This window comes from Coccidioides posadasii, chromosome 3, assembly GCF_018416015.2.
Source record: "Coccidioides posadasii str. Silveira chromosome 3, complete sequence".
Classification (NCBI taxonomy): domain Eukaryota; kingdom Fungi; phylum Ascomycota; class Eurotiomycetes; order Onygenales; family Onygenaceae; genus Coccidioides; species Coccidioides posadasii.
In genome coordinates this window covers 1,107,883-1,123,138 of record NC_089409.1, presented here as the reverse complement: position 1 = coordinate 1,123,138, position 15,256 = coordinate 1,107,883, and the positions used below count along the sequence as shown (strand labels likewise).

Sequence of the window (15,256 nt, the reverse complement as noted above, 5' to 3'; positions counted from 1 at the left end):
CAGATATTACAGTTTTTTGGGGCTTAATCACGGAGGCTCCTAATCTTTTACTCCCTACGAACGAATATAACCGCTTGGCAGGCCGCAGATCATCTACTGCAATGTCGTCTCTCAACAACGAGGAATGGGATTTGCTCATCTCAGGAAAGAAAGCTACACTTCAATATCCTATTCCACTATTATGCTACCCTGCCCCTGAGGTTGTTTCAATTGCTCAGATAATTGATCACACCCAGCTCTCGCTCTCCGCCACCGAGTCTCAAATTGACGCCTTGTGCGCTGAAGCGAAAGAATATGGTTTTGCAACCGTATGTGTCAGGCCGGACTATGTCTCTCGGGCAGTTCAATATCTTCAAGGAACCCAAGTTGGAGTGACATGTGTGATTGGATTCCATGAAGGGACGTATTCAACCGACCAGAAAGTGAGCGAGGCGAAACGTGCCATGCAGAATGGAGCCAGCGAATTGGATATGGTGATGAACTACCCTTGGCTCAGCGAAAAACGCTATACCGACGTATTCCAGGATATTCGCGCGGTGAGACTTGCTGCAAAGGACGCGATTTTGAAGGTCATTCTCGAGACATCCCAGTTGACCGCAGATGAGATTATCGCCGGGTGCGTACTCTCGAGTCTCGCAGGTGCAGACTATGTGAAGACCAGTACGGGTTTTAACGGTCCTGGTGCGAGTATTGAAAATGTTTCGTTGATGAGTGCTGTCTGTGACAGCTTACAATCGGAGACCAGGGTGAAAGCCAGTGGCGGCATAAGGACAATCGAAGATTGCGTGAAGATGGTTAGGGCAGGAGCAGAGAGACTAGGCGCAAGCGCTGGTGTGAAGATCGTGAATGAAACTCGGCTGGGAAACCGTCAAGTGGATGAACCCATGGAGCCAACAAACTACTGAACGCCCGTCCGATATCTCCGACTTAAGAAAGAATGGCCAATGAATCGACCAATTCGATTACGGGCGCTGCTTCAGAATATTACATAGCTGCCGTATGTAATAGCCTACTTAATAACACGCTGACGATGTCCTTGACGGTTCCCCCTAGGAGTGTTGTCCCCCGCTTGGTTAGATGCTATACAAACTAGGGCTTGGGTTATCACGTGATAAAGTTAGATCGACATTGTTCCCCCTTCGTGGTCTAGAATCATAGCTCAAGAACTTGCAATTCACTCTAATTTCAATCTCTGCAAATCATATAAAAGCGTTGGCCAAGCCGATTTTGCCGATTGATATTTCCCTACTTGTTAAATCTCCACTCTTGAACCAGTACGGAGTAGTTAAGCGTTGATTTAGCAATGCATAAATCGAAGGTCTGGAGACCACGTTCCTATGCGTCGTATGATGGCAATTCGCCAATGACTAATTCTAGACTTACTACAGAAGCGGAAAGTCTCTCACGATGTGAATTCAGAGACTAATGGAGATATACCAGACACATCTAGGCCAACTGCCGTATTCAAACCCCAGGGTGGGAGATCACATACGCTAAGCGTCGCTCTCCCTGGCAGTATTATTGCAAAGTATGTCTTCTTGTTGACTATATCTACCTAGATGGAAACTAGTCTTCTTACAATTCTGACATAAATTCTTTCGTGAAGCGCAAAATCGCATGATCAAAAGACCTATCTTGTCGGCTCCATCGCCCGCGCATTAGCTGTATTCTGCGTCGATGAAATCATCATATTTGAAGATGAGCCGGAGTCGCAACAGTCTGGACATCGCTCCCGCGCTGAAAATGAGTACACAGCGTTCTCGGATCCGTCACACTTTTTAGCACATGTGCTTTCCTACCTCGAAACACCGCCGCATCTACGGAGGGATTTGTTCCCCATGCACCCTAATCTGAGAACAGCGGGGACATTACCGAGTTTGGACATGCCACATCATATCAGGGCAAACGAATGGTGCGAATATCGTGAAGGAGTTACGATACCGAGCGATAACTATGGCGCAGAAGATGGCCCGTCTGAGAGAAGCAACAAAAAGAAGAAAAGCAAGAAGTCCAAGCGAAACCAGCAGGGAGGGGAAGAACATGAAAATTGCTCGTCCAATAATACATTTACCCTTGTGAACACAGGAATCCCAGAGCCAGTCCGCATTCCCAATCTTTCTATCCAACCTCACACCCGCTTAACCCTCAAATTCAAAACCCAAGACTACTCCGACGGCGCCGATCCGGTAGCACCGTCTACCCCTCGCGAAGAAGCAGGCTATTACTGGGGCTATTCAATCCGTCGCTGCACGTCACTATCCTCTGTATTCACCGAATGCCCATTCGAGGGTGGGTACGACTTGTCCTTCGGTACGTCGGAGCGTGGCCTGCCGCTTGCCCACGTTTTACAACACCCGGAGAAAATTCCGCAATATAAGCACTTATTGCTTGTTTTCGGGGGCGTGGCAGGGTTAGAGACGGCTGCAAAGGCCGATAAAGAGCTGGCGGCGAAGGGGATCGGGGCCGGAGAAGTTGGAGAATTATTTGATTTTTGGGTAGATGTGCTGCCGGGGCAGGGGAGTAGGACGATTCGGACCGAAGAAGCGGTTTGGCTAGGATTGATGGGGCTGCGGGAGGTGGCCGTGAGCAAGGGCACCTAACTGGGAATGGAACGATCTACGGGGTGTGCCGGCTGCTGAAGCAATACTTACCGCTTTGCCTACCCGGGGGCCCTATGACACCAATCAGACCATGTTTTTGGATAGACACATGATCTGATCCGGATTCGGAATATTTTATGCAAATTTCGAAGATTACGATCATGGCTTGAATTGGAGTATTACCAGGACAACGGGGCGTCTATTCATTTGGGATTACCCTTTTCATCATGTTGATTCCCTTGTATCACTTTTTTTCCATCCACCCATCCTAACGCCGTTTAGCCTATTGTACACCTGTTACCCGAGAATCAAAGCCTGTCCAAGAAGCGAATCCGCCAAAATTAGGAACCGTATGTACTCTATAATTGCACTGCCTCCTTTCAGGCCTTCTTAGTCCTCACTGCTCATCTCATCGCCTCCACTCGTGTTCTCATCATCATCTTCCTCTTCCATTTTTCTAATGACCACGTCACCATTCTTTCCCCGTTTCTCAGCCTCAAACCACGCTTCTCTACGCTTCAGAGCTTTCTCTTCTTTCCCGCCCTGCCTCTTCAGCTTTAACTGCTCTGCTCTCTCGCGCTCGTCGAGGAGCTCATTGGTTAAATCTTCAAGGCCAGTGGCATACGTCCGAAGCTTGACAATTTCAGTTATGTTGGCGTCACGGGTGGATTCGTGGACGGAGAGCTGGCGTCTGAGGGCTTCAACTTCTTGTTCGAGGGAGGAGAGGCGTGACTGGTCTTCTGAGTGTGATCGTCCGCTAAGTTGGACTTGGTTTTGCGTTAACGAGCTTACTGGGGCTGTGCGGAGGGCACGTAGTTCCGCCAGACCTTCGGATATCAGAGAATTTGGAAAGAATTGATGGGCAAGGGCAGCTGTAAATTCATCCCCGGCGATTGATGAAGCGTCAGGCAAGGAAGATGATGTGAAATGGGCAGTAAATGAGTAACTTGCGGGAACGGCATCTCCAAGAGACTGTGTACTCGAAAGCTCGGGATCATATCGCGGCTTGACAACATTATGAACGGTTATTCTGTGGCCAGATTTTGGTAGTCCGACCGGTCGAAGCATCTGTAGATTGGTGACTGGATAATTGAATGTGGTGACAGTGGATGCGAATCTGCCTTTGGCGACATCCCAGGAAACCACTGCACCACCCCTGTGCCCCGAAAGAAGGTTGGTTGCGTCATACGATAGTGTAAGGCATTCTACAGCTCCAAGATCTGTCGAGGGTGGCAGCCACCGGTCACTGGCGGATAACTGGGAAGGAGTTTGCTGCTGGCTAGCATCATAAAGAATGTGCTGGGTAGAAGGGTTCGTAAAGAAGTCAATGAGCTGGGTGCTGCCGTCGTCATAACCAACATAAAACGCTCGATCGGCGGGATCAACCGTAAGGCAGAGTGGGTTTCCAGAGAGGAGAAATGTCCGTAGTATCTTTCCTGTTCGGTATTCCCAGACAATTGCCGTCTTATCTTTGGAAGCGGATATAGCAATGTTGTTCCTATTAGAGCTATGTCCAACGGCAATGCTTGTGATCGCCGCAGAGTGGCTAGAAATAGTGTGAATCGGCGAATTAGAAGGGGATAGGTTTTGCCCAGCAGAATGGGGTTTCGAGAAGGAGATCAGGCTGGGTAGCGACCACACGTGTATGCTTCCATCTTCGGAGCCGGATAGGATGAAGTTATTCGTCGGGTCAACGACCAGGGAGGTAATGGGTTGCAAATGCGCTGCAGGGGTAGAAACTTGTCGTCCGGTGCATACCTGATACAAAACGTCAGCAAGGCCCTTCCTGGATAAATGTAAACCTTGAAATATATCGCACCTCCCATAGGATTAGCCTTCCGCCTTCGGTCCCTAGTACCAATACCGCAGCTCCCTCGGTCTCTTTACCCGCAATTGCAATGCTGCGTATCCGTTCGGGAAATGGGATCGTGGCTTCTTGGTTTCCCCGTTCTCGGCTATACACATGGATCACAGCCTTGCCCACCTGGGCAGCAAATATGTGTGAGGCACTGACGGCTAAACAATTGGCATCTGTAGAGCTTTTCTTCAAGGTCGCGCGTATGGAAGAATTTGGCTGGAATTCGTAGGTGCAGATACCGACATCTTTGAGAACCGACGAGGAGGCCGCCGGGGGGGCATTGGATGTCAGTAATGACGCAACAAAACTCTCGGAGAGCATTACAACTCCGGATCAGCAGTGCAGACTTCAGATGTGCGAGGTGGTTAAAGGAGCGCCGCCGACGTTCACCTATTCCGTCGCAAAAGTTGAAGGTGAAAGAAGTTTGCATTGTTTGCACAGAGTTCTCTCGGTTTCGGATTATCGATCATCCGCTGTCCACCACCTTCAACGCGCGTTTCTACTTCCTGTGATGTACGAACTACGCCATCTGGGGTCATTTTACTTGACGCTGTACGGAGTAATTCTCAAACGAAAGAGCATACTCCACGGAGTAGATATTTGAACGGTTGGCGCGATACCAAATAGGTAACGTTGCGTTGGGGAACCCCCTGGAACAAGTATTTTCCGCGCGCTTCGAATCGGAGCTCAGCAATTTCGCGAACAACAATTTGTGACTGGACGACGAACACGGTTTTCAATCGAGAAAAGGCCCAGGGCTATCTAGATACGCGTTTTCCGATTCCCATATTCATTAAATCTACGGAGTGCTCGTCTCCAAGTTCAATCATGGCAGTTTGTGCCGGCAGACTAAAGTGCTTCGGTAATCCCGCCGTTTCGCTCCGCACTGCCGCATCCAGAGCATATGCAACGACGACATCTCCAGACCCAGCTATCCCTAGTTCTTCGAGCGCATCCTCTTCATCTGCTCTCCTTAAAAGACCGCAGACATCGTTTCGAGACAAACTAAACGCCGGTCCCTCATTCTCCGACTTTCTCTCTGGAGGGAATAGAGACGACGCCCGCATCCTAGACCCCAATGAAGCATATGCGTTAAAAACGGCGCTCGTCGGGCCCAAGGGCAAAAAGAAAGAAATCACTCGTTTGCCATCGTGGCTCAAGACTTCTATCCCAGATTCGAATAATTACAAACGTATTAAGAATGATTTACGTGGTCTCGGCTTGCATACTGTTTGCGAAGAAGCCCGGTGTCCTAATATATCAGAATGTTGGGGTGGAAGCTCGAAATCGGCTGCTACGGCTACAATTATGCTTATGGGAGATACGTGTACAAGAGCTTGTCGATTTTGCAGTGTGAAGACATCCAAGACTCCTCCGCCGTTGGATCCTCATGAACCGGAAAATACGGCGGAAGCGCTGTCGCGATGGGGGTTGGGATACGTGGTTTTGACGACTGTGGATCGAGACGATTTGATAGATGGTGGTGCGAGACATTTCGCGGAGACGGTGATAAGGATCAAGCAGAAAGCGCCAAATATTTTGGTTGAGTGTCTCACGGGAGACTACGCTGGTGATCTGGAGATGGTTGCACTCATGGCAAAGTCCGGACTAGATGTTTATGCGCATAACGTCGAAACCGTAGAGGCACTGACTCCGCACGTCCGTGACCGCCGGGCAAATTTTCAGACGAGTTTACGGGTGTTGAAGGCTGCGAAGGCAGCTGTCCCATCACTCATCACCAAGACGTCGATGATGCTAGGGCTAGGAGAAACGGAAGAGCAGATGTGGGACGCTCTTCGGCAGTTGAGAGCCGCTAACGTCGACGTTGTGACCTTCGGACAGTACATGCGCCCCACGAAACGACATATGCCAGTGCACGAATACGTACGGCCGGACGTCTTCGAATTGTGGAAGGATCGAGCGCTGGAGATGGGATTCCTGTATTGCGCGAGTGGGCCGTTGGTGAGAAGCAGCTACAAGGCTGGCGAAGCGTTTATCGAGAACGTCCTGAAGAAGAGACGAGCCGAATCAACAGGCCCCGAGAGTACGAATGTACCGAATGTGACTCCCGATGCAATAGTCAGATAAAAAAAAATTTTTTTTTTATTTTTTTTTTAGGGAAGGCCACCGGCGTTTAGGAGTTGGAATCATTGTTTTGGCTTCAACCCTGGTACAGCTCCCTTACCAACTTCAACAAGATGGTTTGTGACTATCCAAATTCAATTTTTTTCTGTTTCATTCCCTCCCAAAAAAATTAATAATGATGCACATAATCAATAGCCAAAAAAAATGGTTGGTATCATGTTTCATTGTACTGTTTGATTTTGCGAACCCTGCCCCTTGCACCTACCAGGTATCTCTCCCAAAAGAAACCGGGGCCAGGATCCATGTAGGAAATGTTGCAAGCCAAGCGACTTGCGGTTCTGATCATCCGCCAGCCTTGGGCTTACTCCTTAATCAGCTCCTTAATATCTCTTTCACTTAGACCCATCAGATATAAGATGTCAACTAAACTTTCTCCATTCAGTCGCGTTGGTGCCTCCATTTGCACCTTGCTCTTGGCGCGCCAGGCCACCCCCAACCCCGCCTCATTAAGCATGAGCAGGTCATTGGCGCCATCTCCTACTGCCAACGTCTGCGATATCTGTATATCGTTGTCAGCAGCAATTGTGCGTAGGAGGTTCCTCTTTTGCGTAGCATCGATGATTGGGTGGTTGGGAGACAATGTGCCTGAGAGAGTTTGGGTGGAGTCGTCGGACACGAGCTGTAAAAATAACTATCAGCCCAATTGACCAGGTTTCGTAACCTGTTTCAACGTACGTGGTTCGCGAATGCATAGTCAAGGCTGAGTTCCTTTGCAAGCCACTCGGCCAACGGCTGAAAACCGCCACTCAACACCGCCATCTTGAACCCGAGCCTTTTCAACGCACGGCAGAGTTCACGGGCACCGGGTGCGATCGTAATAATAGATTTTAGTTTCTCGAATACGTCGGCTGGAACTCCTTTGAGCAAGCTAACTCTCGCTTTCAGAGAGGCCGAGAAATCGAGTTCGCCATTCATGGCGCGTGCAGTGATTTCCTGTTTATCCCTGTCAGTTTCAATATCGGACGTGAGACAGAAACTCTACGTCGACGTACTGAAACTTCTTTCTCCACACCGATAAACCTGGCGATTTCATCAATAACTTCCTGTTTTATTAGAGTGCTATCCATATCAAACACGGCGAGCCGCTTATGGCGCCTAAACACTGATTCCTGTTGGAGGACTACTTCAACGTTCCATTCGCGTTCAAATCTCCATATAAACTCATGCTTGCGCATATCATCAAAGGATAGATAATCTGGACTGGGCGGCGGGCAGATTGTGACCTCGACCACGCGTGGCTGATCTTCGCTATCAAGACATCTATGCGAGCTGCTCATGCGGTGATACGGGGTGGAGAGATCCTCCATAATCTGCAGGAAATTGGTAAGACATAATTGCGACACATACGGGCCGTACAGATGATCCAGAGGCTCGGGTTCCTGTGGCGGGGGCTCGCGTGGAAGCTCTTCGACATTCTGCGTCGGGGCAGAGCCTTCGGGCACGGACGGGGCTGGTAAATCCCGGAGAGAGTGTGGCTGCCTAGAGGAATCCGGGTGGATATGCGGGTGCACTGGCTGCGAGGCCTTGTAGAATATCGTGGCAACCAGCTTGGGTGTATCTGCGGGCAAGGAGCTGAGCGAGTTGCTAAAAATCGAATGCACGATCCCACTCTCCTTGACTCGCGCGTCCTTGCCCTGTGACAGGCTGCCATTGAGAACAAGTGGGGCCGTAAGAACATTTCCAGTGCTGCGCAGGAGGTTGCTGAAACCGGAGGGTCCCGAGGGAGATGGCTTGTATTGTTGGTGGTCCAGGATGAAAGAGCCGCCAGACAGCGAGCTATGCCGTAATACGGGGCGTCCCTCGCGGGAAGGGAGGGGAGTGCTCGCCATTTCTTCACGCCCCCGCGGATAACTTCGGGGAGAGGACGGTGACGGTGGTGGTGGTGATGCGGAAGGGCAAGTTTCTTCGGGCAGCGAGCGCAAGGTCGCGCGGGTTAGTTAGTCTGGGGAATATTTCGGGAGCTGGAATTGATGTTACTTATTGATTATTCAGGCCTGCTGCTGCTGCTGCACCCCCATTCCATAAAAGCGCAACGTAAAATAGGGTAAAACCAAAAAAAAAAAAAAGAGGGCCATTCAGGGAAGCTTTGCAAGATTAGCGCTATCGCTTTCCCCTCCTCCTCCCCCCCCCCGGGCGCCTGCACCGGTTATGCGCACGAAACGTTTCTTCTCGCCACCGGGTTATGTAAACCCCCACGTGCCGGCGAAAAGGAATTCCCGATCCCGGATCTGACTCAGCACTGCGCCCATGACTAAGGTGCGGATCCCTGCACCGCCGGCCTCGGGATCGCCTGCGCTCGACGACGTCGATCGTCGCGGACGGTTACATTGCTCGAGCTGCCGGCTTGCAGCCTTTTTGCTTGTTTGAGATTGCATGTGTGTCATTTGGGCGTGTATCTATCGACCAGGTCTGCGCCCTCGTGCCGAAATTGCTGATCCGCCCCCCGAACATGAAGCCGAGAATCCTCTTGGCTGTGCTGGTCAGACGCATTGGCAGTGTCAGGGATCCTACCGCTGACCACGCCTCCCTGCAAGCACTTTCTTCAACCTTCCACCGTGCATGGATTGCCGGTGGGAACTGGGGAAACTTGAGGCAGACCGGGCACGGTAACAGCCATCTGCGTACCCAACCTGCAGAATGTTCTTTATGGATTCTTTTTGCTTACTCCTTCGGGTATCGCCCGCGCTAAGGATTGCGTGATTTTCACTGGCCATCACCACATCAGACCCTAGCTGCGCCCCCAGCGCAACAGTGCGTCCTCCCCCAGCCAGAAATATGTTTCCAGCATGGGGTGTAAGGATTCAGGGGATTGTGTAAGATTAATACTGCCTCCCAGGAAGGTGTCTTTACAGGAGGGTCACAGATTGCGTGATTGGTAATCACCAAGTCCCCCTTCCCTGATATCCTGAATTGTGCATGAAATCATTGAAGTAGAGCGCACTTCCTGTCCTTCCGTGCCTCTACAAACTGTTTTTTCTCCCTCCTTTTCTTTGTCTTGCCTGCTTTGCCTAGATTTTACTTTCTGTCACAAGTGGCCAATCTCCACTCTATCCCCATCCCCAAACCCTTTCTCTAGTCAGTAAAGAACCAGAGGCTTCGGTCCTTTGGTTCGCCCATAACACCGCCAAGATTCAGTCCAACGCCCAAACTTCCCTCATCTCCTCCCACCCCTTCGGCAGACTGTTCAGCCTCTTCTCGTCTGCCGTTGGATTCATCATGCCTGCCTCTGTCCACTCCACGTACCCCTCGGACACGGACACCTGCGATATCAAAGAAGCAGAGTCTGGTTATGTCAGTGGTGACTCGAGCCAGCCTAGTCTTCCGGACCTCGTCTTCACGAAGCCCCATTTGAAGTTCTTGAACAGGCAGCTTCAGTTTCTCGAACCCCAAGGTATGAGCCGTCTATTTCTTTTGGCCCTCGGCGGGTGTCTCCCAATGGTAAACTGGGCCCTCTATTGACTTTCCTCGTTAGATGTCTTGAGATGGTGCATCACCAGCCTTCCGGGACTCTATCAAACCACCGCCTTTGGACTGACTGGTCTGGTCACAATTGATATGCTCTCAAAACTCGATGTTCCCAGACCGCAGGTTGTTGATCTGATCTTTCTCGACACACTCTATCACTTCCCCGAAACTCTTGCTCTGGTTGAGCGGGTCCGGAAGCGATATCCAAGCCTTAGCATTCATGTCTACAAGCCACAGGGCGCCGAAACTGCTGATGAATTTGCTGCGAAATACGGAGACCGACTGTGGGAGACCAACGACCAGCTGTACGACTGGCTCGCCAAAGTCGAACCGGCCCAGCGTGCCTATCGGGAACTCCAAGTAAGCGCAGTGCTTACTGGCCGTCGTCGAAGCCAAGGAGGAAAGCGCGGTGACCTTAATATCGTCGAGGTTGATGAGGCTGGCCTTATCAAAATCAATCCGTTTGCCAACTGGGGCTTCCAGCAAGTCAAGGACTACATCACCACCCACAATGTTCCGTACAACGAACTTCTCGACCGGGGCTACAAGAGCGTCGGAGACTGGCACTCGACACAACCCGTGAAAGAGGGCGAAGACGAGCGTGCCGGTCGATGGAAGGGTCAGGCCAAGACGGAATGCGGCATCCACAACCCCCGATCGAAGTACGCACAGTTCCTTCGAGAACAAGAGATGAAGAGGCAGCAGGAAGCACTGGACCAAGCTCTTCAAGGCGCGGACAAGGCGTAGTTGAAGCGGCGGTTGGGTCATGTGCAAATGTGCTTTATGGAATTTCCCTGTGTTTTTACATGTTTACTATCATGATTTGCTCCTGCGGAATCGGCGTTATAGATCTCCTGTTGTTTCGTTCTGTCTTTTTTCTTTCTTCTTTTCTTCTTCTTCTTCTTCTTCTTCAGCTTCTTCTTTTTACTTCTTCTCATTCTTCTTATTCTTCTTCTTTTGCGACTACCCCTGAGTCTGATTGCTTCAAATGTTTCTATCAAATAGATTATTCACACCCTCAGCAACCCATGTTACATAGTTGCACCATAGCATAAATTAAAATAGTTCACCCCTTGTCTACTTCTCAGGAACCTGTCTAGATCCTTTGTCGCTTCCAGACTTGTTCTTACTATGACCCTTCAGCTGGCAGCGATCTGAACACCACCCCCCCCCCCCCCAATTGACCAGCTATGACGCGGCAGCCTTATCTCAGAGCCGATGCGCCCGCTCCAAGAGACAAGGTTCTCACAGTTGCTGCATCAAGCAGAACGCCCAGCCTGCGCTTCGTATGGAACCGTATCAGCAGCAGTTTCATTGCTCATTAGGAACATCATTATAGAGACGTCTCAGGGTACTCGGCAATAATTGACATTCGAACCGATAAAGCTACCGACATACGATACGATGCCTATGGTCAAACAAAAATAAATCAAACACAGGGAAAAAAAAATAAAAATAAAAATAAAAAGCACAAGGGTGCGTAGTGAACAGCCATGCCAGCCATGCCAAAAGGATTCCTCAGGTCAATTCAAGCAACTATTACTTTACTCCACAATCTAATCGATAAAAAAAGAAAGAAAAATGTGAGGATCGAGGCAGCGAAGTTAGGTCCTCTTGACAAGTCGCGAACTAAAACCACCCATGCCAGCCTGACGCCGATCACGCAATTTTTCTTCAGGGTGACGGTAGCCCATGCGGCGAGGGCATTTTTAGTTTCGTCGATCCGCGTGGAAATAAGAAACGTTCCTGAAACTCAGCAGCCAGCATGAGATTGCTTGCTAAGATCTGTGCGCTATATTGGCAGGGGTCAGGCACGTTTCCAATCTGCGTCCGGTTTGATTATCTATCGACCCGAGTCATGTATGTAACTGAAGCTTACGGTCAGAGAGGTTACTTCGGGCAGTGTGGCCTCTTTTTCGTTTCTGAAAATCGGGGGCGGGTTCGAAGGTTCGCCCACTGCCCGCCCAGCCAGCTAACTGACTTGCTTCACGGGAGCGAGATCGTCGGCGGTCGGCCTTGGTCTGGGGTCGCGGTTTGACCGGGTTACATCATACCTCTGCAAGCTGAAGCAGCCTTCATCTCCAACACACCCAGGCACCCGATCCAGCCATTGGCCTGTTGTCCCCTTGTTCCCTGGAAGACCACCGATGGAGTTATGTGAGAAGGACAGATGATACTACTTCGTACCTTGAGGGGGGGAATGGTTGGGAGTGATTTTGAGAACCTAGTTCGGTCCCTTAGCTCAAACCCGATGCATTGTCGATGCTCCCTCATGGAGAGGGCGTATCCACCCCAGGGTCAGAGGAAATAGTGTCATCAGGGTCTGAATTGACGACGACAGAGCCTTGCCATGGGTCGTAACTTTCTGTCTTTCCCCAGAGCTACTTTTCTAGAACATATATCATAGCTTCGCCTGCTTTGTTTCTCTCGCTTTTCTTTTCTTTTTCATCTTCTTTTCTCCAGCTCTCCTCTTTTCCTCCATCGGTGCTCTCAACGCTCTCCTCTCTTCATAAACCTGCCTCGTCTCTACCAGATCTCGATTCATCCAACCTTAAGCTTTTTTTTTTTATCAAGAACCGAGTGTATTCTGCAGCAATGGCCAATCCACCACACGGCGGTATCCTTAAGGACCTCCTCGCTAGAGATGCACCGAGACACGCTGAGCTCGAGGCCGAGGCCGAAACCTTGCCCGCTCTCCTCCTCACCGAGAGACATCTCTGCGACTTGGAATTGATTCTCAACGGAGGTTTCAGTCCTTTGGAAGGTATACACCCCGCCACTTTTTTTCCTTTTTTTCCTTAAAACCACCCCCCTGGGGATCAGCCGTTCGCATATGCGATGATGTTGTGCACAAATGGAAACACAAAAGCTAATGGTGGGGCGTAAAATGCTAAACAGGGTTTATGAATGAGAAGGACTACAATGGGTATGTCAAACCATCTTTTCATTGTTAATCCCTGTCCTTGTAAGTGTGATGATCTGACTGCGGTGTCCTGCAGTGTTGTTGAGAACGTTCGTCTCGCCGATGGAAACCTCTTCAGTATCCCCATCACCTTGGATGCTTCCAAGGAGACCATCGACGGTCTTGGGCTCCAGCCCGGTTCTCGTGTGACCTTGAGAGATTTCCGAGATGATCGCAACTTGGCCATCCTGACCATCGATGACATCTACCAACCTGACAAGTGAGTCTTTTCCGTCTCCTCGTGAAGCATTTGAACAAAAGCTCCTTCGACCATGCCACGGCATACTGAGACAATATAATAGGCAGAAGGAAGCAAAGGAGGTCTTTGGAGGAGACCCTGAGCACCCTGCCGTCAAGTATCTCTACGACCAGACCAATGAGTACTACATTGGAGGAAAAGTTGAGGCCGTCAACAAATTGAACCACTACGACTATGTCGGTCTTCGATGTAAGGACGCACCCTCAAACCGCTTGCAGGGCCATCTGCTAATTTTCATTTAGTCACTCCCGCAGAGTTGCGCCTGCACTTCGACAAACTCGGCTGGACCAGAGTTGTCGCATTCCAGACCAGGTATGGCTTTCCTATCGTCAGTTAAATGCTGCAACCTCAATGCTAATTGAAACATAGAAACCCCATGCACAGGGCTCACCGTGAATTGACTGTCCGTGCTGCCCGTGCGCGCCAGGCGAACGTTCTTATCCATCCAGTTGTTGGATTGACCAAGCCCGGTGACATTGACCACTTCACCCGAGTGAGAGTTTATGAGGCTCTCCTTCCCCGCTACCCCAACGGAATGGCCGTCCTCGGCTTGCTTCCTCTTGCCATGCGCATGGGTGGCCCAAGAGAAGCCATTTGGCACGCAATCATCCGCAAGAACCACGGTGCTACTCACTTCATTGTCGGTCGTGACCATGCTGGTCCAGGAAAGAACTCCAAGGGTGAAGAGTTCTATGGCCCCTATGATGCCCAGCACGCCGTCGAGAAATACAGACATGAGCTTGGAATCGAAGTTGTTGAATTCCAGCAGCTCACCTACCTTCCCGACACCGATGAATATAAGCCAAGAGACGAGATCCCCGCTGGCGTCAAGACGCTGGATATCAGTGGAACTGAGCTTCGCAAGCGCCTACGCCTTGGTACCCACATCCCCGAGTGGTTCTCCTACCCAGAGGTTGTCAAGGTCCTCCGGGAGTCCAATCCTCCTCGATCGAAACAAGGTTTCACAGTGTTCCTCACTGGTTACCAGAACAGCGGCAAGGCCGCGATTGCCCGTGCCCTCCAGGTGACTCTCAACCAGCAAGGCGGACGCTCCGTCTCTCTTCTTCTCGGCGATACCGTGAGACACGAACTTTCTGCTGAACTCGGCTTCTCCAGAGAGGACCGCCACAAGAACATCCAGCGTATCGCTTTTGTTGCTGCTGAGCTTACCAAGGCCGGTGCTGCCGTCATCGCCGCACCAATTGCTCCTTATGAGGAGAGCAGACAACAAGCTCGCGAGACTATCTCCTCTGCCGGGACCTTCTTCCTCGTCCACGTTGCAACCTCGCTCGAGTACGCCGAAAAGACCGATAAGAGAGGTGTCTATGCCCGCGCCAGACGAGGTGAGATCAAGGGTTTCACCGGTGTTGATGACCCATATGAAACCCCCCAGAAGCCGGATATCACCGTCGATATTGAGAAGCAAACCGTGCGCAGCGCCGTCCACGAAATTATCCTGTTGCTCGAGAGCCAGGGATTCTTGGAAAAGGCTTGAAGAGCCCCGAACTGAGTGCGAAAGTTACCCCCTGTAGGACCATCGTTCGGAGTTGCTACAAAGTTACGGCTGAAATACCCGGATAGAACGTTTTGTACACAATTGATATGCCGTTTTGCATGATCGGGTTTTTGAAAGTTAGACTAAATATCATGAGTTTAGCAAGATCAAATGTCATGTTGTTTTGTGAGGAATCTCTCAACTAGTTAGTCTTTTAATCTTCTGTAAAAAATTTTCACGTGGCTTTCTCAGGAACGGGGAGGCTAGAGCGGGTGGCGCTTGTTGGAAGTTCGAAACTGGCCTTACGAGACCCACCAGATCTAACCCGTAGAAGTATAGCTGTTCGGATTATCAATCCTCCGGAATTGTCCAGTGTGGCTCGTGCATGCAGTGCAAACGGTGCAAACCCAAAATGCCTCCACACTGAACTGTCGGGCTGCAACGTCAGATTTCGATTTTTGCTGATGTCCTT

At 50.5% G+C, this 15,256-nt stretch overlaps 7 protein-coding genes across 7 annotated transcripts; 5 read left to right on the top strand and 2 right to left on the bottom strand.

The window, feature by feature from the left end:
• Positions 1-5: 5 nt before the first annotated feature.
• Positions 6-1,071, top strand: D8B26_005298 (uncharacterized protein). Its single transcript, XM_003066487.2, has one exon. It carries the CDS (start codon positions 102-104, stop codon positions 903-905), a length of 804 nt encoding a protein of 267 aa, XP_003066533.1. The 5' UTR covers positions 6-101; the 3' UTR covers positions 906-1,071.
• A 162-nt stretch (positions 1,072-1,233) lies between these two features.
• Positions 1,234-2,735, top strand: D8B26_005297 (uncharacterized protein). The gene is made up of 3 exons (XM_066124777.1): positions 1,234-1,318; positions 1,389-1,528; positions 1,607-2,735. Exons 1-3 carry the CDS (start codon positions 1,304-1,306, stop codon positions 2,598-2,600), a joined length of 1,149 nt encoding a protein of 382 aa, XP_065980858.1. The 5' UTR covers positions 1,234-1,303; the 3' UTR covers positions 2,601-2,735.
• A 113-nt stretch (positions 2,736-2,848) lies between these two features.
• Positions 2,849-4,790, bottom strand: IPI3 (Pre-rRNA-processing protein ipi3). The gene is made up of 2 exons (XM_003066489.2): positions 4,420-4,790; positions 2,849-4,358 (listed from the first exon to the last, which is right to left on the bottom strand). The coding sequence occupies exons 1-2, from the start codon at positions 4,777-4,779 to the stop codon at positions 2,991-2,993; spliced, it is 1,728 nt and encodes a 575-aa protein (XP_003066535.2). The 5' UTR covers positions 4,780-4,790; the 3' UTR covers positions 2,849-2,990.
• A 385-nt stretch (positions 4,791-5,175) lies between these two features.
• D8B26_005295 (uncharacterized protein) lies at positions 5,176-6,546 on the top strand (the record flags this gene model as incomplete). The annotated part of the gene is made up of 1 exon (XM_003066490.2): positions 5,176-6,546. Exon 1 carries the CDS (start codon positions 5,287-5,289, stop codon positions 6,544-6,546), a length of 1,260 nt encoding a protein of 419 aa, XP_003066536.2. The 5' UTR covers positions 5,176-5,286.
• D8B26_005294 (uncharacterized protein) lies at positions 5,176-8,876 on the bottom strand. The gene is made up of 4 exons (XM_003066491.2): positions 8,581-8,876; positions 7,596-8,506; positions 7,279-7,536; positions 5,176-7,222 (listed from the first exon to the last, which is right to left on the bottom strand). Exons 2-4 carry the CDS (start codon positions 8,430-8,432, stop codon positions 6,905-6,907), a joined length of 1,413 nt encoding a protein of 470 aa, XP_003066537.2. The 5' UTR covers positions 8,433-8,506; positions 8,581-8,876; the 3' UTR covers positions 5,176-6,904.
• A 56-nt stretch (positions 8,877-8,932) lies between these two features.
• On the top strand, positions 8,933-11,191 carry D8B26_005293 (uncharacterized protein). The gene is made up of 2 exons (XM_003066492.2): positions 8,933-9,994; positions 10,076-11,191. Exons 1-2 carry the CDS (start codon positions 9,820-9,822, stop codon positions 10,813-10,815), a joined length of 915 nt encoding a protein of 304 aa, XP_003066538.1. The 5' UTR covers positions 8,933-9,819; the 3' UTR covers positions 10,816-11,191.
• Positions 11,192-12,008: 817 nt separating this feature from the next.
• On the top strand, positions 12,009-14,984 carry MET3 (Sulfate adenylyltransferase). Its single transcript, XM_003066493.2, has 6 exons — positions 12,009-12,832; positions 12,967-12,994; positions 13,068-13,250; positions 13,333-13,478; positions 13,532-13,601; positions 13,659-14,984. The coding sequence occupies exons 1-6, from the start codon at positions 12,664-12,666 to the stop codon at positions 14,782-14,784; spliced, it is 1,722 nt and encodes a 573-aa protein (XP_003066539.1). The 5' UTR covers positions 12,009-12,663; the 3' UTR covers positions 14,785-14,984.
• The last annotated feature ends 272 nt before the right edge of the window (positions 14,985-15,256 follow it).

Bases quoted from the DNA above. Each gene is read 5' to 3' on its own strand.
- D8B26_005298 (XM_003066487.2), top strand. From the start codon at position 102: ATGTCGTCTCTCAACAACGAGGAATGGGATTTGCTCATCTCAGGAAAG.
- D8B26_005297 (XM_066124777.1), top strand. The intron at 1,529-1,606 runs GTATGTCTTCTT...TCTTTCGTGAAG, and splicing joins CCTGGCAGTATTATTGCAAA to CGCAAAATCGCATGATCAAA.
- IPI3 (XM_003066489.2), bottom strand. From the start codon at position 4,779: ATGCTCTCCGAGAGTTTTGTTGCGTCATTACTGACATCCAATGCCCCC. The intron at 4,359-4,419 runs GTGCGATATATT...GTTTTGTATCAG, and splicing joins GAAGGCTAATCCTATGGGAG to GTATGCACCGGACGACAAGT.
- D8B26_005294 (XM_003066491.2), bottom strand. From the start codon at position 8,432: ATGGCGAGCACTCCCCTCCCTTCCCGCGAGGGACGCCCCGTATTACGG. The intron at 7,537-7,595 runs GTACGTCGACGT...AGGGATAAACAG, and splicing joins GTGTGGAGAAAGAAGTTTCA to GAAATCACTGCACGCGCCAT. The intron at 7,223-7,278 runs GTACGTTGAAAC...TTATTTTTACAG, and splicing joins ACTATGCATTCGCGAACCAC to CTCGTGTCCGACGACTCCAC.
- D8B26_005293 (XM_003066492.2), top strand. From the start codon at position 9,820: ATGCCTGCCTCTGTCCACTCCACGTACCCCTCGGACACGGACACCTGC. The intron at 9,995-10,075 runs GTATGAGCCGTC...TTTCCTCGTTAG, and splicing joins TCAGTTTCTCGAACCCCAAG to ATGTCTTGAGATGGTGCATC.
- MET3 (XM_003066493.2), top strand. From the start codon at position 12,664: ATGGCCAATCCACCACACGGCGGTATCCTTAAGGACCTCCTCGCTAGA. The intron at 12,833-12,966 runs GTATACACCCCG...AATGCTAAACAG, and splicing joins AGGTTTCAGTCCTTTGGAAG to GGTTTATGAATGAGAAGGAC. The intron at 13,479-13,531 runs GTAAGGACGCAC...ATTTTCATTTAG, and splicing joins CGACTATGTCGGTCTTCGAT to TCACTCCCGCAGAGTTGCGC.